The sequence below is a fragment of the Suricata suricatta genome, chromosome 12 (assembly GCF_006229205.1).
Source record: "Suricata suricatta isolate VVHF042 chromosome 12, meerkat_22Aug2017_6uvM2_HiC, whole genome shotgun sequence".
In the NCBI taxonomy this organism is placed as follows: domain Eukaryota; kingdom Metazoa; phylum Chordata; class Mammalia; order Carnivora; family Herpestidae; genus Suricata; species Suricata suricatta.
Window position 1 is genome coordinate 20,828,691 of NC_043711.1, and position 26,564 is coordinate 20,855,254.

At 52.2% G+C, this 26,564-nt stretch overlaps 1 protein-coding gene across 2 annotated transcripts in view; it reads right to left on the minus strand.

The window, feature by feature from the left end:
• Positions 1-47: 47 nt before the first annotated feature.
• Positions 48-26,564, minus strand: part of LOC115273822 (store-operated calcium entry regulator STIMATE) — a 51,769-nt gene continuing 25,252 nt past the window's right edge. Inside the window, exons 2-8 of one of the 2 annotated variants that reach the window (XM_029917087.1) lie at positions 17,561-17,609; positions 15,656-15,751; positions 12,202-12,323; positions 7,591-7,703; positions 6,453-6,530; positions 5,569-5,718; positions 48-3,723 (exon numbers count right to left, since the gene is read on the minus strand). In XM_029917087.1, coding sequence (XP_029772947.1) covers positions 3,607-3,723; positions 5,569-5,718; positions 6,453-6,530; positions 7,591-7,703; positions 12,202-12,323; positions 15,656-15,751; positions 17,561-17,609 — 725 coding nt within the window. In that variant the 3' untranslated portion in view covers positions 48-3,606. The remainder of the gene's footprint in view (positions 3,724-5,568; positions 5,719-6,452; positions 6,531-7,590; positions 7,704-12,201; positions 12,324-15,655; positions 15,752-17,560; positions 17,610-26,564) is intronic. The other variant, XM_029917088.1, reaches the window with a different exon arrangement.

Sequence of the window (26,564 nt, forward strand, 5' to 3'; positions counted from 1 at the left end):
CAATTCCAAAGAACACACAACCAACAACCAACAACCACAAGTGATGGTTTGTTTGTTTTTTAAAAAATGTATTAAGATGTGAAACTTTATTGTAAACCATTGTACAAGGTTAAGTACATCATCTTCCCTTTCATTTCAAAGATGGTTTTCTGTGAGTCATCATTGATTAAACACCCCCACCAGAAGGACAGTGGAAATAGGCCATGGTTTGCTCACATTGGTCTGCGTTCTAATAAACATCATGAAAGGAGACATCTAATGAAACCAACTCACCCTTCCAGCCAGGAGCTCAGAAGCTGTCAGCTGTTGGACCGGAAGTCCCTCACCGAGAGCAAAGCCCTTCAGAGCTGCCACTGCCACACAGAGCAAAGCAAAGAGCCCTCCACTCCTGGCTGGAAGTGTGTGCAACATCTAAACACCAATCCTACACCCTACAAGGTGGCTGTTTTGGCCAATGAGAACTTCCTAGAGCGGTCAATGTTGGCCTGGCTGTGAAAAGGCCAGTGAGTTGTTGTCTGGAAGGCAGAGTGGGCTCCTGGGCAGCTGACAGATGGGGCCTCTCTGCTGCAGGCCACAGGACTACACTGCCTAGGACTTGAGCCTTATCTTTTCCCTTTCAAGGCATGACAGGACAATCCTTGCCCAGGACTCCCTGTTGCCAAGAAGGGCACGAGTTAAAGCTTGAGGCAGGAGGCCATCAGCATGTCTGTGGGTTAACTGATGGGCCATGGGCCCTTATCTCGAAGGTTGAGCATACCAAGAAGCCACTGATGCCCAGGATCTCACCAACATCCTCCCCTTGCCACTGTCCACATCCCACTGACAACAAAAGGAAATAAGGCCAACGATGATTCCTTCCATTGAGATGTGACAATTTTACCTCATCAAGTTATTTCTATCAGTTACAAAAAACTCGTTCACGACCCTGACTTATAAGCTTTCATCATGCGTGGCTCGGCCAAGGTCCACGTGTGGGCAGATCAGAAGGACAGCACACAGTGTCCAGTTGATGTCCCATGGTTTCTCAAGCACAGTGACACTTGCCATGTGGCTGGGTAAAGAGCTGTACCTCATAAGGCACCTTGGGGCAGGTGGTGAGGAGACTCATCCCAGGGAGGGAGGACAGCTCAGGAGGAGATTCTGACCATGGCCTCTGCATCTGGTCTCTCTTGGGACAGTGGACCAACCACAGGAAAACCCCAGTGACTGCAGGAAACACTCCAGGAATACATACTCTGTGTGTGTGTGTGTGTGTGTGTGTGTGTGTGTGTGTGTGTTATACACCCATGCACACACACACACACACACACACACACACACAGGAAGATAAGGCCAAACAGGCAAGGCCACACTGTCCAGTCCTACATACCACAAGGACCTCTATTATTAGACACTCATCCCCTAGTCAGCCAGCTCTACAACTGTGGCTCAGAGACTAAAGCCCTTATTGAAAATCAGGATACAGGGAAAAATCACCACTCGCTCTCCACCACTTTGCCTGCCAAACCCACTGCCTAGCAGGCACTGGGAAGGGCCTTCAGATGCGCAGATGTCCAAGGTCTCCATAACCCCTACTTTCTACCTGTCATTGACTGTGGCTCCCTGACTCGCTGTGCCTGGAGCTCTGATTCTGAGTTCAGGCAGGTACAGGAAACAGCGGTGGGCACAGGGTGCTCAGATAAGATGAAATAGGAGGAAAGGTACAGAGAGCCAGCAATGTCACAAGGGGCTGGCTTACGGCAGGCACAGCGTCAGTTCTCGTCACCAGTTCCCCAGCACCGATTCTCCAGGGGAGAGACTCCACCGTGGCCAGGGACGGGAGGTGGTTCAGAGCCTAAATGAGGGCAGAAGTGGACATGGCCACTTGTCTTGCACACAATCTCGCCTCCTGCTGCAGACACCCACTTTTGCAGAGTCGCAGCTCACAGCAGTGACAGGTCCCAGTTCCTCTCAGCCCTCTGGTTCCAAACTCCCAGGAGAAGAAGGGCTGAGAAGCCCACTCCCCCTGCCCTGGGTGAGATTTTGAGAGGCGAGGCAGGCCCAGCGCTTAACAGTTTGGCTCCTGCGCTACAATTGAGACCCAATCTACTTAAGGACAGCACGTTTGTATATAGGTCTAAAGGAAGGTTCTGGGGCCAGGTGGCCTTCCTGTACCTGTCTCACTTCTAGCTCGCACCTCAGTGGTGCAGTTTTCTGTTCCATGATTTCTGTGGCTGCCTCTGGGCCGTGAAAACACACCGTGCTGCTTCCACAGCAGGGCAAGGGCCCGAGCCAACCCACTCCACTGTGGCCAGCAGGCTCCTGAAGCTACGGGGGCCAGTGGCCATGCTGAGGAGTGGGGGCCACTCCCCGGGGAGGGCACATGGGCTTAGAAGCACCTGGCCTGCCTAGTCCCTGGCCGCCCTGCATCTCTGGAGGCAGGTGTTCCTCACACCGTTGTGCAAAACAAAAGGGTGACAGTAAGACAATAGGCAGAGGGCAGCCTGAGAGGAAGTTGCTGGGGCTGGTGCGCAGCTGGTTCTGAAGGCCACACCAGCGGGAGGCAAGGAGGCCCAGACTGCATTTTAAACTACAGATTGGGAGGCTCTGAGAGAGGGAACACACAGGGGTGGCCTCGAGGCCTCAGTTTCCCTGGACACAGACCTCTTAGGCCCTTTTCTTGGTCACATTTAACTAAAACCTCAACTTGCCAGCAGAAAGCCAAGCCAGTGGACAGAGCACTTCCTGTCCCACATGCACCGGGGCCCCAGATTGACCTTCAGGCCAGCTGCCTCCTGCTCAGGCCTGACCTATACAGACCCACTGGGTTTGTTCCTTTCAGATACGACCTCATCTCCCTTCCTGCGGAGACCATTTACCTCATCTTATCGCAGATCACCTAAAAATATTCCAAATAAAAAAACTCCTGACTTTTTCTTCCCACCAATTCACATCTCATGGAAGGCAAACAAATCCATTTCTTTGGGGATTAAAAAGAGTTCTTAAATACAATAGTATGAAAATATAACTTAAAAATATAAAAGTCAACAGCATACAGAAGACTTAAAAATCTATGTTTTGCCCATTAGTCCCATAGGAAATAAACACATACTCAAAAAACATTAACACTGTGACAGCTCATAAAACCGGCTTTAGAAATCAGTAGTTACAAAGCCATTTCGAGTAAGAAAGCATTGCGGTTCCAACTTGGTCAATGAGTGACTTTTAGCCAAAAACGTGCTATGTGTCCACGCGCCCAGAGCCTTGTGGAAAGGCTCTGCCCACAGCCCGTGTGTGTGTGCGTGCACGCGGTTCCCTCCTCAGTGCCACCCAGCCAGACACAGGACGGGGCTTCTGGGTCCCTCTGGACACCGTCTGGGACAACGACAGACAGACAAAACGCCTCGCTTGCATATTTGGTCAGTGTTTGTAGTGCAACTGAGTGGGAGCCTCCGGCTGCCGCGAACCCCTCCGGCACGGCCCGTCCTCCCTCCGTCGAGTCACAGAAGTCTGGGAGCGGGCGGAGCGGCAAGAGGGGCAGAGGTAGAAGAGGAAGGGCAGAGAGGAGGGAAAGAAGGACCCGGCAGCCAGCTGGGCCCCCAAACCTGACCCCGGCACAGGAGCGTGTCACACAGGCAGCCCGAAGCGGTGCTTCTTCTTCTTCGGGGGCTTCAGCGGGGTCAGTCTGCGCAGGTCTTCCTCCACGTCAGTCTCCTCCATCTCGTCATCGGCTGAGATCAGGATCTGAGGTGGGGGTGGGGTGGGGAGGGGCATGGCCTGAGTTGCCACCAGCGGTGCCTTCTTCCTCTGCCCTCCCTCCACCCCAGCACCGGGGTGCCTACCCCATAGGAGGCCCCTGGTCTCGTGATTCTTTAGGAGAGGGTGATGGGGAGACCCCTTCACAGAGTAAGACCACCCAGACTTCATTTACTCTCGGTATATTCACAGGCTACTGAAACCCGCATCGAGGTGACATACCCGCCCCTCTGGAGTGCTCCCCACTTCTCCACCCAACCCCAGTTGGAGCAAACTCAGCAAGGACCGGCACGCTCATGTCATCCGGGCAAAAAAGCCCAATCTTGACAAGGGGCGTCACACAGGTCTTGGAAGTTGCCCTACATACAGCAGGAGCAAACTAAAGAGCCCCCTTTCTCAAGAGGGAAAGGAAACCTCTGGGGAGCACACACGAGGCAGGTGGGTTTCAGAGCAGCTGCTTACACCAACTTTGCAACTTGTGAGGACAAAGGGGAGCCCTTCACTTTTCTGAGCCCCTGGAATGGCCTGGCCACAGAGCAAGCAGATCCCGGGCAAACACACTCACTCACTGCCAACCTGCCACCTCAGTCCTCTGGGCACCACAGAAGGACAGGGACAGGGCATAGGGTATAGTGGACCATGAGCTCATGCTCTCCCAGGGGCAGGATGGGGTCATCATCTGTCCCTGAACTCCCTTGGTGGCTCCCAGATTAAACATCTCTGGTTCCTGACTGCTGGCACAGATGCATCCCGATCACAAAGCACCTTGCCTGTCACTCTGAGACCTTTGCCTGTACCTCACTTCTTGTCATCCCATCCTACCCTGAGGAACACAGGCCGCTCTGGCCATGATGGGTTTCACATTACCCAGATGCCATTACCCAGATACCATGACTGCTCATGAGTCATTGCTTCTGCCTGTAGTGCTGTCTGTCATTCGCCTAACGTTCACCAGGCTCATACAACGTGACAGCCCCCGAGCCAGATCCTAGGGACACTTAGAGAAGATATGGGCTTACCCTCTGTCCTGCTCTTCTACCCAGCTATCAAAACTCCCTCCAGGATGCCCCCAGGAGTTCAACAGATTATTCCGGGGTCCTCACAAAGCTTCTGTTAATACCTCGATCTCAAAATCATCAGTCTTATAAGGCGCTGTTCAGACACTCATGTTCACCTCATCCAGTCTGAAGGTCTCTCAGGGAAGACATTACCTCAGCCATTTCTGTGGCCCCACCCTCAGTGCCGAGCTCAGCACACCGTGGGGGCTGAGAAGGCCTCTAAGGGGGCAGCCCTGGCCTCACCCTGCAGCACACAGGCAGGCTGCCCAGGGAGCGTGACTGTGACTCCATGCTCCTAGTTATAACCACCAGTCTCCTCCACGTCCAAACCTTTGAACTTAGGAAACCTGAAAATATGGGGAGGGGAGGTTCCCCAGGAAGGTCTGGCTACCCCTATGTCTTAGACGTTTCTAGAGGGCTTAGCCAACACTTCCGCTGCTCTGTAGGGGTGGGCAGGGATTCAAACAACTGAGTGCTTAAAGGTCAATGATCAGGCTCAGGAAGAGTCCTTGCCAGCTTCCCTGGAACAAGGCAGCCCCTCCCTTCCTGTCTTCCTCCACTGGCAGAGGGCCTGGGGACGGACTGTCCAAGGCAAGCCCCCACCACACTGGGCGCTCCACCTCCCTGCCCTGGGAAGGCCAGCAGCTGCAGGGATGGGTGCCTGCTGGATGGAAGCTGTCAGCCTCCTCTCCCTCCCTCTGTCTGACAAGACCAGTTGCAAACAGAGACCAGAGACCTCCCTGGGTCGTGTGGCGGCACGAGGGCTCAGCCCTACCTCAGACTCTGACTCCTCATGGGATGCGGCCCTTCGGTAGCGGACCTTACTCCCATTCCTTGAGTCCTGGTTGGCTCCCCTTTCTTCTAGTTTAGCTTTCGTCCTCCCCTTTCTCATGAGGAAATTGTCCACTACCCAAAACATCAAAGCCTGTGGGAGGAAACCTGCACGTTACTCTGGGACAAGCCATTTGTGAAAGCAGAGTGGACCCCATCGCCACCCCTCCAACCCGCTCTAGGTTACAACGTCCAGAACAAGGGGCAAGCCCCCCTGTTCTCTCTTGCAAGCTTTCAAAGGGACGCCCACTCTCCATTCCCTTTGCTTCTACTTTCTTATCAGACAACCAGCAAGAAAGCCCTGGCCCTCTTCACCCTGCTAACTGATGGGGACAGCCTGCTTTGAGCCTTTGCCTTAGCCGCTAGCAAGGTCTCTGGGCTCCTGATTGGGGTTCCCCCATGGGCTGAGCGGCTGGCCCGCATAGTTGACTATGTCTGTCAGCCACAATTTCCTAACTTCTAGCCAGTGTGCTTGTGAGTTTCTTTTGGAGCTCTGTGTAAACCACAGAGATGGATGCCCGACATCCTGATCTAGAAATCCTTGTCATGCGTGTGGTGGGCCTCCTTGGTGGGAGGTCCCCTGGCAGGGAGGGCAAGACAAAGTTCCCGGATCCCCCATCTTGCACAGGGGGCCTGGAGCACGGGGTTTGCCTGCTGAGAAAACGATCCTGCTATCTCCTTGTCTGGAGAGGGGATGGGGAGGGGCAAACGCTCACAAAGAGGGACGTGGGGACCGAAAGGGGCTTTCTCTGTCAGACTCTGAACTGTGAACAGGACACTGGAAGCCAGAGAGCACACAGGGGTAGGAAAATGCAACATGGCACTGACATTGACAAAGAAGGGGACAATCAGCATGACGATGGCCAGTTTCAGGTCTGGGTTTTCAATGGGATTCAACAGGGCCACCTGTAAAGAGAAGCAGACTCCGTGAGGTAGGGAGACACCACAGGAAAGGCACCTGGGGGTGAAGGTGGCAGCACAAATCAACCCATGAGGCCCTGAGCAGGGCGGCGTAGCTTAGACCACAGTCCCCCAGAACTCTGATGGGTAGAGTGCCCTACGCCCAGTGCTGCAAAGGCTGTCCCCATGTGTGGCTGCTAACAAGGCAGCCCTGGGAGAGCACCCGGAGCAGTCAGGGCTTTCACAGCTTGCCCAGGGCGGTGGACGTGGGCAGTGCAGTGGGCTTGCGACCACCCATCAGGAGGCATGGGCAGGGGGGCGCTATGGGGAGCTAGAGGGAGTGAGGTCAGTGGATGCTCATTACAGACACTAGCACTATGGCGCCCGGTCTCTTTCTAACAGAAATCCTGCACCCCAACCACCTCCTGAAGGACAACAGCTCAGGAAAGCCTTGGCTTATTTTCTTAAAAAATAAAACTTAGACACAAATAAACCTAAAGAAAGGCCAAGTTCTGAGCTACTCGTTTCCGAAGGCTTTTTGGTTGGTTTCATGTGGCTACGTGGAGGAAATGGGCAGCGGAGGCTAGTTTGCAATGGCACCGGGGCCAGAGGGCAGGGCTGAGGGAACCCCAGGAACAACGTGCAACCAGCAGATTCCTGTGTCACCAAAGGGCACAATGAAACCACTGGCAGAGAGGGGTGTGTGAGGACATGTGCACATGCAAGGAACAGCCTCCTGACAGTTACAACCATGAGGCCTAAAGACCACATCAGCCAGTAAGCAACCAGAGGGCAGGGACTCTTATTTCCAACCCATGTTTCATGGCTTAGCCTGGAGCAGATGTTTGTGTGATTCAAGGAGATGAAGGCTAAGTGGAAAAACAAGTTCCTGCTCTCGACAGGCGGCCCTATCACACGGAATCCAGGCTGCATTCAGAGAGGCAAAAGAGAAAGAAATAGCGAATTTGGTTTTCTAACAAAGCTGGGAGTGTGTGGGTGATAGGGGAAAAAGTAGCATCCTGCTTGGCGTCCCAAGGAGCTGGTAAAGAAGGGACAAGAGGCAAACCTTTTTCCACTGAAGTATGAGGAGGACGATGAAGACGACAGACTTCTCAAAAATCATGATCACGATGTAAAGAGCACACTGCCCAACCCAGGCTCCGCACTGCAGAGGGTCTCCTGCGGGGACAGTGGGTGTGCCGTCACATGAGGTCCAGACACCATGCTCCTGTCCCGGACCCACAGCTCCTGTGAGCCCTTACGCCCCCAGCCCATACCAGAACCCTGGCTCTATAGCCACATAATAAGCCCTCAAAGCACCAAGAATCACTTTAACCCAAGTAGTAGACAAATGTGAGTGTTTTAGACAAAATCAGAGAATTCCTAATTTGGAGATACCAGAGAGGCATTTCTTTCAAGAGATTCTAAGATATACTTAAAAAACACTAAAGTTAGTAAGTGCTCACTGCCGGGGCTCAGAGAGCTGGCTCTTTTCGTCCACTGGCAGAGCTGTGTGCAGCAAGGTTGCTATTATTATCCGTTGTTGATTTTTCCAGTGACTGTGGTGCCATCCATCCCTTCCTCCATCTGTGGGCTGGCTGATGTTTGGGGCTGTAATGGCAGCAGATAACCTTGGTGCTTGTCTGCTACCCCCACCCTGCCTCCCCGCTGTCCCTGCCACGGAATTCTGCCCTGAAAGCAGAATTCAGACTCCAGGGACTCTGATTCTATCTACATGGGGCAGCCCAAAACAGCTTTGGCTGGGGACATAGAAGAAAAGTGGGCAGCCCTGATGGCAAGGGGGCAGCAGTGAGGGGCTGTGCCAAAGGTCCATCTGTGACCCTATCAGTCACTGTGTTTGAGAAGTAGAGAAATCCCAATAGTCCAAGCTGGGGCACCAGCCCCAGGGAAGGATCTGTATCCTCAGGGACAGGCAAAACCCACGGGATGGGCCCCCGGGGAGCCACACATGCCTCCCCAAAGTAGGAGACGCAGGGAAGGGGGCAGGGCCCCTGGGGCCAGCTCTGGGAGCTCTGCTGCACTTGCCTGACCACCGCTGGCCAGAAAGACGGTAGCTCTCCAGGGGAGGCAAAGGCCCTAATATGGGCAGTGAGAGGAGAATGTGACCCGAAGAGAAGGCTCCGGCTTCGTGCTGGAGTCTATGTTCCTGTAGCCATCCCCGCACGGGCCCCAGCCCTGCCAGAGCCTGCCGATGACACGCAGTGGAAGCGCAAGCGAATGCCTTCACGCAGCTGTAACGGACACAACACCAGCCTATTCCCTTTTCTGGAAAGCCTCGGCAGAAGGGTGCAGAAAGCATGCAGAAAGCCAAAGGGCCTTCTTTTGAGCTTGTCCTGTCTCCTTTCACTTCTGGGATTAGACACATCCGAGCCAAGAAACAACTTCAGGAGCACAATCTCTCCTAGTCAGGCTTTTAATGGAGTTCTGTAATCCCTTCAGTAAACTATGGAACCTTACTGAGAAAAATTCTCAGAAATAACCAATCAAAATATTTGTTAAATATTGTTAAGATTGGAGACAGGCAGAAAGCACTAGCAGGCAGTATCTCTGAATGGGGACTGGCGTGTTTAGAGTCAACAGAACAAGGGGCCACACTTAATGTCAAGAGAAAACCTACTTGCTCTGTGTTTGTTCCCTCTGCCCTTTGGCTTGAGGTGACTGACAAAGGGAGATGTGTTTTCCTCCCTCCCCTTGTGTTGCCCCTCGAAGCTTAGCTGCACCTGTGGCTTGTTTCATTTACGTGCTTTAATAAAAAACATGGTGGGGGAAAACAACCATGCAAACCTGCTCCCACAGGTCCCTTTCTCTGCCGTGTCCGGACCACATGCAGCCCCAGCTGGCAAGGGCGCATGTGCCCATTTGTTTTTCAGATTTGTTTCATTTGAGAGCCTCCCAGACGTTCCCCACTGTCTCATGGTTCAAGAACAGACACGTCTGGCATTCTCAATGTGTCCTGCTCTTTACCACACTGGACAACCTCAGGTATCTACATGGGTGTTTTGTTTTTGTTGAATAAGTTCCTCAGGATAAATCACAGGAATAGGGGACAGATAGAACATGTCTGTCTCTCAAGGCTTCAGAAAGGGAGCATCAGGACAGGGGTAGGCAGCAAAACCCACAAACCATGGCCACCCGTGGGGCACAGATGCCACTTTCAGGGCTTGCACTTGGGGAGAAGCTGCCTGGTCATCCAGGCAGGCATACTTGCCACCTACATCTGTCTTGCCCCTCAGGGCCCGTGGCTGATTCCTTGAGTCCCACGTGCTTGCCAGCAAGTTAACCCTCTCTTCTAGGGACAAAGGAAGCGTCTAGAAAAGAAGCCCTTCTTTTTCACATAGCTGAGAAGAGAGCTCCTGGGCTTACATGGAAACACGGCCTCAAGCAGTGGGGCTGGCCAACAGGTGTGGCAGAAGAGTGACAACCCCAGAGATGGCCACATCCTAGTCCCAGGACCCTGTGCGCATGTCAGGTGACCCGGCAGAGGGGAGGAAGCCGCCAACCAGCCAACTCTAGGAAAAGGAGAGCACCCTGCAGTGTCCGGGTGGGCCCAGGGTGCTCACAAGGGCACTGCAAGCTGGAACGAGGTGCTGGAAGGTCAGCGTGACAGCGCGTAGAGGAGCTGACCAGCCATGTGCCCCTCGCAGGGAGGAAAGGGCCAGACAAGGCAGTGCAGGAAGAGAAGGCAGAGCCTCTAGGAGGAGGAAAAGGTGACGACACAGGTGTCCCCCTTGAGACTCCTGGAGGAACCAGTCCTGCCAACACCTTGACTTTAGCCCAGGGATGTGCAGGCAGGACATCTGAACTACACGACTGTAAGGCAAGAAATCTGTGTTGTTTGAAGCCGCTGATTTCATGATAACTTTTTATAGTGGCAATAGAAAGCAGTAATATGGATAGAAACAGAAATGAGGTAACAGGACACGTGCTGTCCTCCCTCAGCCTGGGGAGGGAGGACTCGGGATGGTCCTAGATAAAGGGCAGCTGCATCTGAAGACACCGGCTTGAAGACTCCAGTTCCTAAATGCAGTGGTGGGAAGACAGGGCAGCACGAAGCAAGCGGCTCAGACAGCCGCTGCCTCCCTGACACGCTGGGGACGGGTGCAGTGCTTGCGGTGTCGGGGCCAGCCTGGCCTCCCCTCTCGCGGGTCACCATGGGGTCGTGGGCGCACCTCCCACAGCACAACAGTCCAGAGCCCTGCCTTCCAGGACGGGTCTCAGTGGCGAGCAGTGAGCGGCACTGTCCTTGGAGGTGGTGGGAGAGGAGACCCTCCCACCCCCGCCCAGCTGTGCCCTGGCTTCCCCTGTCACTTAACCTCTCTGGGCCATGAGCCTATAAATGAGGATGGCACCGCGGTGGTCTGCGTGCATCCTCTAAGCTGAGGGGTCATGACTCGGGGCTTCTCAGAAGCCTTCCCTCGAGCCACAGGAGCACATACTGTGTGTCAGACACTATCTTTAAGTCCGTGACTCATCAGGCATTGAGTAATGGGGCTAAGAAAAGCCCTCCCCTGGGTTCATCTGCCCTCAACGGAGACAAACAATTACTTAAGATTTCTAGAAATACCCAAGGCACTCACAGCCAGATCCACGAATCGGCTCCTTTCTACATGTTAATTTCTTGTGAGTCTTCAGTCATCTAGGAGTGACCAGCCCTGAGGCCCAGACCCATGAGCTCTGTGGAAAGTATGAGTAGGAAAGGAGAGCAGAGGTCCAGAATTCCTTCCTTTTTGTTCTGTGTGTGCCCCTATGTGGCCAAGGCCCCGCTGATGCTGTTCCCACTGAGACCAGAGCTCCTGTGCCCAGACAGCAGGGGGCAGCTGTGAAGGTGGTCCTGAACTCCCCGGGGGTGGCAAGGCCTGAAGGAGGCACCTATCACGGCAGCCCTGCACAGGCCACAGCTGGCCACTCCTCTGGGAGTACAAAGTCAAGGGTGATGCATCTGTGCTGGAAGAACTTCCTGCCCAGGCTATCGTCCCTGGGGTCTGAGGAGAGGAGAGTAGGTCAAAGATGAGCCAGCAGCCACAGATCACCTGTTTTAAGCCGTCTCTGTGAGGGAGGATAAACCTGGTATCCCTGGTGACCATACGTTCCAGACACTGGTGGGGGGCCAGCCTACTGTCAGGAGACAGCAAGGCAACTTGGCCCCGGGGGGGATGGATCCTCTGTCCCAACCTCACTGCCCCTGTAGTGAAATGGCCCAATGACAGGACAAGTATGGACATGCAGCAGAAAGAGGGCCGGCTCCCTACCAAGCACTTCCTGAACCCGGAGCCGGCCCTTCTCTAAGGAGGTGGGTGGCCGGTGTGTGCTCAGTGGGAAGCTGGGCACAGTGAGGTGGCCTTACAGTGGGCAGGTGTAGCCTCTGGTGCCCTCTGGTGGAAGAGGCCAGTGTTGTGCCCCATCCGTGTGTCTAGGGTCTCTTGGCTCCTGCCATCAAGTGGCAGTGAAGTGTGTACCGACACACCTCAGATATGTGGCACTTGGACACTAGCAGGGGACCAGAACTGGCCCCGCAAGCACACAGAGGAGACAGCCATCGGCTCCTGAAGCCCTGAATCCATGGGCACAGAGAACAGTATGGGACAAAGAGCAGATCCCCCTCTAGGAAGCTCCCTCCACACTCAACGCTGTGTTACCAGTGTCTGTGCTACGTTACCGTATTCGCCAAAACGCAGAGACTCCCACTGCTGCCACTCCACCAAGACACTGACAGCACGCACCCCCACGTAGATGAGCAGCATGCCTATGGTGGCGTCCAGGAGGAAGTTGATGAGGTACCTGGGAGGAGAAGACACAGTGGTACCGTCAGGAAGCGAGGGCCCCTGATGGGCCAACTTCAGGCCTGATGCCCCAGCACTCTGGCCTGTTCTGGGGCCCCGTGCAGGAGGCTGTGGGGCTCACTCCCAGGAATCCTAGTGAAGCCTCCCCATGACAGTATGCTGACACTCATCAGGGATAAAGGAACTTGGGAGGCCTCAGGCACTCCCAGCAAATGAAGACCTGACACAAGACAGAGTGCCTGGAAGCAGTCAAGGGAGTCAAGAGGGAAAGAGAACTTAATTCAGTGAAAGAAGTCTGCTCCATGACCCTGTTCACATCCCGAGGGTCCAGTTCACCTGAGACCCCAAGACAGTGCTCCGGTTCCAGGGCAGTTCAGGAAACAGCTTCTGAGGTTTCTTACAGCAAACAGGTCAGGGCCATGTGGCCCTTGTTTGTTCCTGTGTTTCAGATTCAGAGCCTGCCATCAGGCAAGTACAAGTATTTCTAAGGAGACAGATTTACTCACATGGAAAAGGCATTATGGGGAGAAGGAGAGGAGGAGGGTTGGAAGAGCACTCCCACCTCGATCACGTGTAAGGTCTGTTCCCACGTGTCTGATACGCACCTCTTCCCTCACCAAGGAAAGGGCCTCCGTCAAGGGCCTGTACCCAGACCTTGCTGGGCACGCTGACCACAGGCCCCAGTTCTCCACACAAAGCAGAGAGGCCATCACTGGGTCAGTACTTGCCCTCTGGGATGCCAAGTGGCTCGGAAAGCCCTTGAAGTAGTTCCAGCTGCCACAGGTCAACTGTGGCATTTTCCAATTTCTGAGCCTTAAGACATAGCCTAAGATACCCCCACCCCCACCCTAAGATAAGGCCCAGGCTTTAGTGACACGCACAGCACACAGATACTGGAGGGACGCCCTACTCTGCTGTGCTCAGGGCCCTGCCGGTGGCCCTGGAGTGGCAAGAAAACCAGAGGGGCGGAAGGTGGCTTCTCCCGCCTGCCCTTCCTCTTTAAAATCACAAGGGGTCACTCTCAGACCAGAGACCAAGGCATACCGACTGCGTCCAAGGCAATTTCTTCAAGTTCGCAGCTGGCCCTAAGCTAAGCTGCTCTCGGACGCTTACATCTAATTGGTTTCAAGTGGTTCTCACATCTGAGGCTCACCCTGAAAATAACAACACCTGATACACATACACACGTCAGTTCATTCATTCCCTCACCAAATATTTACACCTACGTGCTCCAGGCCCTGGGAACAAAGACCTTAGAAAGCTCCATACTCTCTCCACCCAGCACAGATCAGATCAACAGACAGCAGTGGGCCCTGAGCCAGACTGGCCAGCTTCAAATTCCACTCTGTCACTACTGAGCCATGTGAACTTAACTTACATCCTCTGTCTGTGCCTCAGCTCCCCAAGCTGTAAAATGAGGATAATCAAAGTATCTAAATTGTAGGGCTACAATCAGGATCAAATGAATCAACACATGTGAACAGTGCTTGCCACCTAGTAGATGCTATACAAATGTGCTGTTCGAATCACAGCCCCTCAGAGTCACAAAAGCTTAACCACCCCCATCTCCCCAAAGCTGTTCGGAGCAAGGAGCAGAGCCCCCAGCACACAGGACCCCTGCAGTCACAGGGAGCAGCTCGTCTCCTTCTGTTTGTGTCTTTCTCTGAGCTGAGGCTGGCTTCCCTTCTGGTCTGCAGACTCCCAAGATGCCCCAGGGCCAGTCCAGCCCCCACCTGTAAAAAGTCACAGGGCAGAGCAAGGATGGCAGGACCCGGAACAGATCCTAGCACACGCAGTCTTCCATAGGACCCAGGTCCCCTCTACTCCCCGAGCACCCCCTGCTCTTATACCGACTGCTGAAGCTCTCATGCCTTTCCTAAGTTTTTCAACTTCCTCTAACTGAACTGTTAACTTCCTCACTGAGAACTGCCCCTATGGCGGGTCTCCAGTGGCACTTATACTCATCAACTCCTGAAACTTTCATGGGAATCCTGGGAATGTGGCAGGACACATGGGATGGGGAGCAAACTATGGCTCAGTCTGGCCTCTCCATCAAGTGCCTTCACCATACCAAGCTCCATCTTGGGTCTTTTCTCCTCCAGACTGAGCACTCAAGATCTGTCAACAGCCCTTTCTCCATCCTGGCTGTGATTCAGTTTGTCAATGTCCCTCTTAAAGCTGTATCATCTTCTTTTTGCAGACGGGCAATGGAGGTGCTGCAAGGGAGAGCCATATGGCCAAGGCTGCACCAAGAGTTAGGTTAGAGTCTCTTGTGCAAGCAGCTGGCTCTCAGTCTAGATGACAATACGATTAACAAGATCAGAGGATGACTGAAGCCTGCTGGGGGACACAAAAGTTGGATGGACAAGGCCCTTTCCTAAGCATCTCCCCTACAGGAGGGTCACCTTTCCACTCTTCCACTTTGGGACTACATACACCCAAACATCTAAACAGATCACAGCCTGTCCAGTTCTTAGAGAAAGATTCTGGGAGACTTCACAACTTCCTTCTGGAATCTGATCTACATAGTCACCAAAGGAGGAGGCATAAAAGGAACTTCCAGTCCAAATGATCTTAAATGCACACTAAACCTCTCAGCAAAGGACTGACTCATCAGCCATCTGCCCTACACGCTCAGAGGCAGGGCAGGCCAGGGGTGGGGGGTGTTCCAGGCAGAGGGCAGCGTGAGCAAAGGCACAGAAGCAGGAGGTAGCTGGTGAGGTTGATGGCCACAGCACGGCACTGGCTGGAGTAAGTCTGAGCCAGGAAGGTAGGAGACGGAGACAGGATAAGGCAGGTGAGCCTCCTTTTCCACTCCATCTGCCAGGAGAGGCACATTTGGGGATTCGGTCAGATTGCTTGGGGTGGGGACTGTGTGGAAGGCACGCTGCAGGGATGAGCCAACAACCCAGGGTCTTCAGGTCAAAGAGGTCAATGATGGTCAACAATGGCTTTGACCCTGAGCAGGTGGCACCACAGAGGAGCCCTTTTGTGTCCAATTCCAGCAGAGATACTCCTTCAGGGCACGATGCCATCCTGCGAGGGACTGCTCCCTGCCAGGAGGCATAAAAGTACCAGAACACCAAGGGCCAGAGCTCTGATGAGCAGAAAGCCAACGCATAGGACAAAACCCTAACAGTCAACTGACAGCTGTGTTTGAGCAACCACAGGCAGCGCACAGAATATGGTCATCTGGGGGAGCACGGAGCACAATGGGGGAATGCTCCCTCCCCAAGCTGGAGGGAACATGACTGGTGCCAGAAAGCAAGACCAGCCTACAATTTCAGTGGATGGGTGGCTGATGTCGGTACTCGAATATGGGCCACTTACAGTGAACAAGGGTCCTCTTCAGTGAGATCTGCTAGGTACACATTTGCAAAGTGGATGAACAGCATTCCTATGGCTTGTTTGGAAGTGTCTAAAAACCTGCACAAAATAGGATCAGCACTTGTTAATCGCCCCGACAGGAGGGTAATACCCAATTTAGGAGAAATGAGAAGTCTGAAATGGGAAGAAAGCTACCAGGGAGATCTCAACCTCCCCATTACGAGTCACCTCTTTTTGTGGCATCAGCACTAACTCAGGCTTGGCATCTCGGCTACCTTCTGAAACCTTCAATAACACTGCATGTGAAATCCCCAAAAGGTCACAGATGTATAACACATGTTTAAACATATATTTAAATTAGGCGTGCTTACTTTTTCATTTTTTATTTCAAAATGAAATGCTCGATCACGGCTATGTGAAGTCCAAGGTGCCTCTATTTTAAAGGGCTCCCATTCAGCCTCACTAAGAGCTAAGCTCTGTGCAAGACTAATGAGACGCCCAAATCCAGCATTGTAGCTAAAACCCTGAAGACTTCTGGCTACTGCCATTTATGCCCTGGGGTAGCTTGGGGTGGGCAAACTTTTCTTGTAAAGGGCCAGAGAGTAAATATCTTAGGCTTTGCAGGCCACTGTTCTCTGCAGCAACTGGTCACCCCTGGCACTGCAGCGCGAGAGCAGCCATAGAGCCCGCCCTTTGTGTAACACTATGAAAATGGGCAGCGCGCCAGATTGGGCCTGTGGGCTGTCGTCTGCTAACCCTTGGGCTAGATGGCAGGGTGTTTGTCTGGACACACCTCGCTGCCCCATCCACGAGGGGTCTTTAGTTTCTTCTCAACCATGAACACCTGGAAACCAGGTGGTCCCTGGACTGCGGCCATCTCTCTTGGTCTCCCAGGCTGGGCATCCAGGGCTGGCCCAGGCCACTGAAGCGGGTGGTGAAAGGCCACACAGGCACGAGCCATCAACCTTGGGGATTGGGGTCTTAGGGCTGAATGGACCTTGGAGATTATCCAGACCAACCCTATGAATGAAGTTTGAAAATCATTTCCTAAAATAATGGCAAAGAAGTCCCCCCTGCCCCTAAAGGGCAATGTGTGCCCCACAGAGTGCCCCAGCTCCAGACCCTCCCCTCAGGCCCCCAGCCCAAGCTACAAACCCAGATTCAAGAGAAACCGAATGCGGAAAATAAAAACAAGAATGATCAACATTCACAAATAATGCACTGAAGATCAATAAGGAGATGCTTAAATTGTTATAAAGGGCCTTTATCACAGTGATTTATCTGAAGTCTTCTCTGGAGGGAAAATAGCTATTTTGTTAGCACAACTGCAAGCCTAAGGCAGCCCGAGAAAAGTCAACTTCTTGTGGACATCGTGTTGTCCCAAAGAGCTGGCTGTCTCCTCATTTTCTGGAGGTTTGTCTTTGGAAGATGTCTCTGAAGCTCTACCACCTCTTTATGAAGGAAAAACTGATACCATAGGGTCATCCCAAGACTAGGAAAGCCTAGTTTTGGGGAGAGAAGCACATACATGGTGTATCTGAGCAATCTCCAAATTTAGATAATGTTCTGCTTACACACACAGACTACAGAATCTGAGGATTTATCACAAACTAACACCAAGGAGACCTAATTAAAGGAGCTTGCAGCACACACTGATGTATCTGTCTGATCTTCCGTTTTCTAAAACTGGACAGCAGTGTGATGATAGAATAAAGGCAGAGCTCAATGTTAGCTAGAGAAATAGAAGCCTTTCATATTATTCATAGTTTGTGATGATTAATTCAACTAAGGGATCCTAACACTTTCTGTTCTGGAGAACTGCTCACACTGCCTCCCCACCTCCTCCCTGCAAATAAACCCCAAATAGCCCATGGCATTCTAGGAAGGTGTTAATATTTAAATACGCACCATATCCTCCACGGCCGTCTCTCATGCTTTGGCTCTCTGAAGCGCTTGACTGGAAGAAAACACACACCATTCAGTGGCTTTCCATAGCGACAAAGAAGCAAAGTGCATTCAACAAGTGGGGTTATCAGTATATTCGGGGTTGATGCTACTAACTTAAGCGTGTGCCAGTGTACAATAAGCCGTGAGGGTCACAGAGGCCCTGCGCTGGCTGCTGACCAGTGCAGACTCTTCAGAACTGGACACTTATGCAGAATGACTCCTTACAATGTGTAGACAACTGTATTTTCTTCTCTTTTGTGATGAGGTTGTCTCAGAGCCTGGAGACCACAAAGTGAATGCAGCTACCTCCAACTTCAGGATTTGCTCTATGCAATGACAAATCCAAACATTCGCTTAGTGCCCCCACCTAGCCAGGCACTGAGACATAGGCGGAGGCCGCTGTCCAGCAGGAGGGCAGACACGTAACCACACAGTGAGGCAAGTGCTGGGGAAGAGCTATGTCCAAGGCAGAGTGAGGGCGCGAGGGACAGACGACCCCATCTGGCTGTCTGGGAGGGCCCTGGTCAGGAGAGGCTGCACTGGTGCGAGGTGGCCAAGCCAGGTCCTGAAGGTTGGGTAAAAGCTGAGCAAATGGACCAGGGACAGGACAGAGCACACACCATGAGCTCACAGATGCAGGGACATAACATGGCAGACAGATGGAGCAGAAGCCACATGGTGGAGGGTCTTCAATGCCAGGCTAAGGAGTCGGGAATGAATTCTGTAAAGAAGGAAAAGCCAGGGCACAGTGCTAGGCAGAGTCAAAGACATACTTGGTACTGTGTTTTAGAAAAAGAGTTCCGAGGGGCACCTGGGTGGCTGTCGGTTGAGCGTCCGACTTCAGCTCAGGTCATGATCTCATGGTTTGTGGGTTCGAGGCCCACATAGGGCTCTGCGCTGACAGCTCAGAGCCTGGAGCCTGCTTCGGATTCTGCATCTCCCTCTCTCTCTGCTCCTCCCCTACTCATGCTCTGTTTCTGTCTCAATAATAAATAAATGTAGAAAAAAAAATTTAAAAAAAAGAAAAAGATAAACAGCTCCAAATCATGTAGATGGTGGGTTTCTGGGGCTGGAGAAAATGCTGGCTGAGCCCTAGCACCAGGCAGTGGTGCTCCCGACTCCAGAACAGCCAGTGGGGGTTGGGCACTCCTTTACCGCAGGCTGACCTCAGACAGCAGAGGACTGCCCAAACTGGCACCTTCGCCTCGGGTCTGCAGACTTTCCGCAAGTCTATCCACTGACACAAACACTGAAAGTGGTGCATGAGGAAAGCCGCCCCTCATAAAAGTACCAAGGAAGAAACACAACACAAGCCCACAGAGGGTGCCCATTACTAGGGTAGTGGGCAAGAACCAGCAGCAGAGGCCCGAGCTGCCAATGTGGGTGCAGGAGGACACAGGGAGGGAGAACTTGGGGCCTGAATCAACCAACCCTACATCTTTACATGAAAACAGGCCGTCTGCAGTTCGCAACGCAAGGACTGTCTGTCCACAGAAACAACCCAGGTCTGGGGTTCAGAGAGACATTTTGAAAGACCGACAAGCAGGAAGAACCGGAAGGAGGTCTGTCACTCTGCTGATACGTTACACATTCAAGTATCGACATCGTCAAAGACTCTCGAGGTGGGGCCGGGAGGTCCTGCTTGCCCGAATGGTCCTCAAAGGCAGGGGGTCTCCTCCCCACGAGTATCCAAGTCTCACTGAGGGTCTGCATGCTCGGGAAGAAGACGCAGAGGAGACGGGGCCAGGACAAAACAGTATGGAGAAAGCCCCTGCGACCTCAGCTGCATCTGTGCTTCTGCCTCAAGGGAACCTGTCCTCATCAGGGTACAATAAACACGTCCTGAGGAGCCTCGCTTCCTCGCTCTGAGGAGACACAGGCTGAAGGACCAGAATGGCTGCAATTCACCGGCAGTTAGTTTAGGGAAAAAAACAACACCTTCTATAATCATATAAAGTAATTATATATTATAAGGAGTATAATTATAGCACATTATGAGTAATAATACAATCTCAGTAATTATATAATAAACCTATTATATTAATATGATATGTAACATATAAAAGGAAGCAAATGTGGTGTCATTTGTCAAATCATGTCCCCACTCCCCCAATTCACACCAGAGGCAGTCCTAACCCCCAACAGACCTCAGAATGTGGCTGTAGTTGTAGACAAAGTCTTAAAAGAGGTAATTAAGGTAAAATGGGGTCATATGGGTGGGTCCTATTCCAACATGACCGATGTCCTTTTACGGAGAGATTAGGACCCACACAGACCGAGTGGCGACCACGTGAGGAGCCATCTGTGAGCCAAGGAGAAAGGCCTCAGAAGAATCCACCCCTGCCCACATCTTGACCTGGCACTTCCAGCCTCTAGACCTGTGAGAAAAGAAGTTTCTGGCATCAAGCCCTCCAGCCTGTGGTACTTAATGGCAGCCCTAGCACACTAACGCATGTGGCAACACAGTGACCGGAGAGCACAGATGAAGGGTATTTGAGTGTTTATTAAATTACTGTTTAGACCTTTCTGTAGGTTGAACATTCAAAACAATTTTTATGTATGAGAGAGAGAGAGAGAGAGAGAGAGAGAAAATGAATGAACAGGGGAGGGGCAGAGAGAAAGGGAGACAGAGGATCTGAAGCAGGCTCCATGCTGACAGCAGAGAGCCTGATGTGGGGCTCAAACCACAAGCTGTGAGATTATGACCTGAGCTGGTCAGACACTTAACTGAGACACCCAGGTGCCCAAAAGTCGGGAGGAAAACATACTGTAAAAGCATACACTAGTAAAAACCATTCGCAGGTCCATCTGGCAATATCAATCACAATTTTAAGTGCCCAGACCCCTTTAACCTGCAATGCGCTGCCAGATGTGTGTTCTGCAGGTGTTCTTGCAACATGTGCCAAGATATATAGGGGTCTTCACTGTAATACTGTCCTAACAAATACCCAGAAAGAGACCAATGTCTGTCAGTGTGCAGTTGGGTACATATATCATGGTATGATGCGACATCAGGCTGTCACTGAAAACAACAAGGTAATCTGCATGGACTCATGTGGAAAGATTTCCAAATTACACTAATAAATTGCAGGGTAATATGCCTACTACAATTCTGTTCCTATCCATTTTTTTTTTAACTTTTTAAAAAGGTTTTATTTTTATTTTTTTTAAGAGGGTAGGTTTTTTTAAGTTTACTTATTTTTGAGAAGGGGGCGCGGAGAGAGAGAGAGAGAGACAGAGAGACAGAGACAGAGAGAGACAGAGACTCCCAAGCAGGCTCCATGCCATCAGCGTTGAGCCTGACGTGGGGCTTGAATTCACAAACCCTAAGATCATGACCTGAGCTGAAATCAAGAATTGGGTGCTCAACTGACTCACCCAGGTGATCCTAAGGATTTTATTTTAAGTAATCCTTACACCCAACATGGGGCTTGAACTCAAAACCTGAGATCAAGAGCTGCATGCTCTAATGAGACAGCCACGTGCCCATGGTCACATCCATTTTTTTTAAAATATTAAAAAAACATTTTTAATGTTTATTTGAGACAGAGGGAGTGAGAGAGAGGGAGAGAGGAGGAGGGAGAAACAGAGAGAAGGGAGGCAGGGCAGAGAGAGAGAGGGAGACACAGAATGCAAAGCAGGTTCCAGGCTCTGAGCTGTCAGCACAGAGCCCGATGCTGGGCTTGCCAGGCTTGAACTCATGAACTGCAAGATCATGGCCTGAGCCAAAGTTAGATGTTTAACCGACTGAACCACCCAGGCACTCCTGTTCATATGCTTTTTTAAAGGATATATATTTATGTTGGTGCTATGCATGTGTTTTTCTAAAAGAGTATGTGACTATTAACAAGAACTGCTTTTGGTGAAAAAAATTATAGATCAGGGAAGTAGACTTTCTACATCATTCTGAATGGTTTAAAACATTCTTCTAGCCTAAATGTCCATCACCGGATGAGTGGATCAAGAAGCTGTAGTGTATATATACAATGGAGTATTACATGGCAATGAGAAAGAATGAAATATGGCCATTTGTAGCAAAGTGGATGGACCTCAAGGGTGTCATGCTAAGTGAAATAAGTCAGGCAAAGAAGGACAGATACCATATGTTTGCACTCATAGGTCTAACAGGAGAACAGGAGAAGCCTAATGGAGGACCAGGGGGAGGGGAAGACGGAAAGAGAGTTGGGGAGAGAGAGGGACACAAAACTTGAGCGACTATTGAATACTGAAAACGAACTGAGGGTTGAAGGGGGAGGAGGGAAAAGAGGTGGAGGTGATGGAGGAGGGCACTTGTGGGGAAGAGCACTGGGTGTTGTATGGAAACCAATTTGACAATAAAATATTTAAAATAAAATAAAACATTCTTCTAATTTCACATTGCTTTTATTTCAATGAATTAAAAATAAAAGAAACCTGTCAGACACCTGTGGTAATACAGCAAAGTGGGACATGGGGGGACATGGTGTGGGTCATGGGGACCTCTGGGACAAGAAGAGAGAAGAATGTGTGTGCGCGCAGATCATGCTCGCGAGTAGGGGTGCGGCCTAATGCAGGAGCACCTCAGACAGAATTCAGAACCGACTCGGATTCCCCTGAACAGTGTGACTCCTGCCTTCTTCCTCTCCATCTGCCATCCCCGCCCCCTAGAATATTTCAGAGTCTAAAATCTTTTTATTTTGTAATTAAAGGCAGAAGAAACACTAGAAGAGCTCCTCCAGACCTAATGTGGCAGGAAAACTCTGGAAACTTTGTTCTGGCACATAGTCACGCTGTACTAAAGGGCCTGCAGTGTGACAGGCCCCATTCAGCAGGAGACGAAACAGACACAGGCCTTGGGCTCCTGGCCTTCTGGGGGCGGGAGAGGGGAGAGGATACTGGGGAGCGTCAGGACAGTGACTGTGACACCAAAGCGGGAAAGGAGAGTGGGCTGGGAATGGGTTTGCAGATTGCAGATCAGGAGGTCTGGAAGGTGAGCCAAGGCCCAAAGAAAGGCAGGGGTGAGTCACAGATGTCCGCAGACGAGCCCTCAGGTGGAGGGTTGGGGCCAGCAAGTGGCAGGAATGTGGGCATGAGGTCAGATATCCCAGGCTCATGGCCTGGGTGACGTGGGCGTGGCCATGGGCAGGGGGGCTGTGGCCTATTGTTGCTGTGCTGAGAGCGGCTGGAGGGCACCAAGGTGGGAGCAGAGGGGCAGATTAGGTCACTTCAATAACCTTAGGTGACTGGGCACCCGGCCTGGGCGGTGGAGGAGAGCGCGAACTGAGGCAGGGCCCCCGGTGCCATTAGCGGTGAGCCTGCTGACAAGGTGGATGCGTCCCCGGCATCCAGGATGACTCCAGAGATGGGGCTGCCCATTTCCAGTTTTGTTTTGCTGGTGGTGGTTGGGGGTGGGGGAGGTTGTGGGAACCTGTTAAGACACGAGACTTCTGCGTACAAGAAACAAGGAGCTGCCCTCGAGTCCCTCATGGACAATGAGCCAGGCACCAGTCCCATGGAAACAAGCCTGTTCCCGCCGCAGCCGGGCAGCTGCTCCCTGGGAAGCCATGAACAAAAAGGCTCGAGCAGAGAGTGGCTCATTGTCAGTGTAACGGGACAGCGAAGTTTTGCTCAATTAACGGCACTTTTGCAGGATGCAGAGAATGCAGATGGGGCCAGAAGCCAAAGCAAAGCACAATCTGCCCTAACATTGGCTGCACAGCCTGGGGCAGGAGGCTGGGAAGGAGAGCACAGCTCAAGGGTAGGTCAGGGTCCTGAAGGCAGGACAACCAGAATCCCAGGCTGAAAGAACCCCCAGCAAGAAAAGGAAGGAGCAGAGTGGGGGGTAGAGAGTGGGGGCAGGAGAGGGGCTGTTGGGGTGTGCGGCACTCCGTGGTCCCTGAGACCTGGCACATAGGCCACATTCCACTGCTCGGACAACACTGCACCACCACCTCCAGGCTGCAGTGGGCTCCTAAACAGGTGCTCTGCATTTACGCATTTAGGCATGGGGTCCTGTCACCTCTGAAAAGTAGTGGCCAAGAGCCAAACAGATAGGGCTTGGAGTTCTGTATCTGCTACTTATGTAGCCAACTGACTTTCGGTTAAAAAAAAAAAAACAAAACAAAAACATGGCGGGGAGAGGGGTGCTGCCAGGTCAGTGTCAGGATCACACGAGAACAAACAGGTGGAAGATGCTAGCACAGACACATGCTCAGGAAAACACCTGCACCCAGGGGTGCCTGCCCTGCCTTCCCATTCCTCCTCTCGGTGTCTACTCTCCCCAGGCCTGGGGCTGAGCCATCTCATCTTGGTCTCTTCGTCCCTGAGAAGCATGTGACCTTGGGTCTGCCATCTGCAACCCGACCTCTCCACAGGGGCCTGAATGCTAGTCGGGTCCCAGGGTTCCCCAACTGTGCTGTCCTCCCCAGGCTGGTTCCCAGTGCTCTGAGTGCTCCTCCCGCATCTCTTGCCTCCTCTTGGTTCTGTCCTCCCTCCACAGGCTCCCCTTCTAACCAGGACTTCCAGGGTGAGGGCTCTCCAGCCTCCTCCCCCAGCCCTCGCTCCCCAATCCTGCCCGGCCTCACCATGGCCTCACAGAGTAGATGCATCCTCCCCTTGAGGGCTCCTTACTTTCCTCCCCCACTCAACTGTCAATCGCCCCAGCCAACTGTGCAACTGAAGTCTTCCGGATGTGTCCTTTCCACCAAAGTAGTCGGGGACTCAGGACTGCTTTCCTGTGCGAAGCAGATGCCTAACAGGGCTCCCTGCAACCGCCCCCCCCACCCCCGCAACTGCCCCACCCACCTGTGTCACTGAGCACCGACTGTGCTGGGGCTGGGGAGACACATCTGGTCCCTGCCCTCAGGGGACTTTACATCTGTAACACTGCACATCATCATTGACTTGCCTGAAACACTGCTCCCTTCTTTCCTAATCTTAGACATTTTTAATTAGAGAGAGGGAGAGAGGGAGAGAGAGGGAGAGAGAGGGAGAGAGAGAGAGAGGGAGAGAGGGAGGGAGGGAGGGAGAGAGGGAGAGAGAGAGAGAGAAAATATCTTAAGCAGGCTCTCAGTGTGGAGCCCGATATGGGCCTAGATCATAACTTGGACTGAAATCAAGAGTAGGACATGCAAACTACTGAGCTGCCCAGGTGCCCCTCTTACGCATTTTTAAATTAAAGTACATCTTTTAGAAGAGATGAACATATGGAGAATATATAAACTTCAGAGTACATCTTTTTGGTTAATATTTGGATGGTGTATCCTTTTTAATTTTTTTCCAACATTATATTTAAGGTGGGTTTACTATAAACGGCATATAGATGAGCTTTCCCCCATAAATCTGGCTCACAATTGTAGTGGGTTGAATAGTTGTCTCCAAAAAGATGTTTAAATCCCAACCCCCCAATACCTGGGAATGTGATCTTCTTCAGAAAAAGAGTCGTTACAGGTGACTAGGTTACACAACTTGAGATAAGATCACCCTGGACGAACAAACTGGGCCCTAAATCTAATTACCGGTGTCCTTAAGAGAGAGGAGAAGGCCTCATAAAGACAGAGGCAGAGGCCTGAGCGTTGCAGCCACACTCCAGGAACCCCTGAAGAGGAGATGGGGAAGAATTCACCCCCAGACTCAGTGGAGGGAGTGTGGCCCTGCCAACAGCTCCATTCTGGGCTTTGGGCTTCCAGAAAAGAGAGAACTTCCATTGCATTAAGCCAAGAAGTTTGTATTTGTATGGCATCCCTAGTAAACTAATACAGCATTTTTTTTCTTTAAAAAAAAAAAAAATCTGAGGAGTACAAACATACTCAGTGAGAAGTCTCCCTTCTGTCTGACATCCCAGGCCTGTTTCCCTTCTCAGAGCCAGCCACTGTCACCCAGTTTGCAGAGCCTTCCAGAGACATGTGAGACCAAAGATGGACAGATGTCTCTGGTCAGAGAGACACGGAGAGCCACGCACTTTACATGCGCTGGATCTTGCGGCTCTCACTGCAATTTCGCCTCTTGTGCACGTGGCTCTGTGGTGTTCTGTGGCAGGGGCCGTGCACCATGCAAGTGAATGTCCTTGCCGCGTCCCGCCCGTGCCTGTGTGGGTGAATGCCCAGCGTGGGACTCACCCTGTCAAAGGTTGCGTCCGTGCAGCTGATTCTGTCGCACGGCTCTCCAGGGGGTGTGGCAACTTCCAGGATTGCCGGCACGGGGCAGGAGCAAAGCTTGCCAACCTGATCACCAGGCTGACCGCATCCGCATGGCTTTGGTGTGTGCTAACCGGGTCACGTGGGTGCCCAGCCGCCCACAGGGCTGGCTGGCGCCCAGCGCCTCATATGGGGGGGCAAGGCACCCCCCGCCCCCCTTCTCCCAGTCTCCCCCGTGGGGACAAGGCACAGTGCTCACTCCTGCAGAAGTTCTGCATTGTCGGTGCCACACAACAGGAAGGAAGTTATGGCTTACCCGACCCTGCCAGTCTGCCCACCCCAGCAGCCGGGGCACTGACCGTGCACACAGAGCTGTCGGCTGGTTCTGCACATGCCTCTCCTAGTCAGCATCTACAGGGTAGGGACCAGGTACCCCACTTCGCTCTCCCTTTCAGAGTCTTACCTGTGGTGCTCCCGCAGACTTGCTACATGACAGAGGACAGCTGAGTTTCACATACAGGTGTTTTCTTTCACGTCACAAGGAGGAAGACATAAGAGGTGGGGTTAAAAATCACAGGGCTTGATGGGGGCACCGGGCTGGCTCAGGTGGTAAAGCATGTGGCTCTTGATCTCAGGGGTTCTGAGTTTGAGCCCCATGTTGGGTATTGGAGATTATTTAAAAATAAAATGCTTTAAAAAATATGGGGGTTGGAAGGGGAACAATTATCAAGTAGTCCTATTTAGAAACTGAGACATAAAAAGCACAACTGTTTGGAAATTAAGCCACATAATTTAAGAACCATTTGGTCCATGTCAGGCATAGCCCGAGAGAAGCAGAGTTACCAGGAATA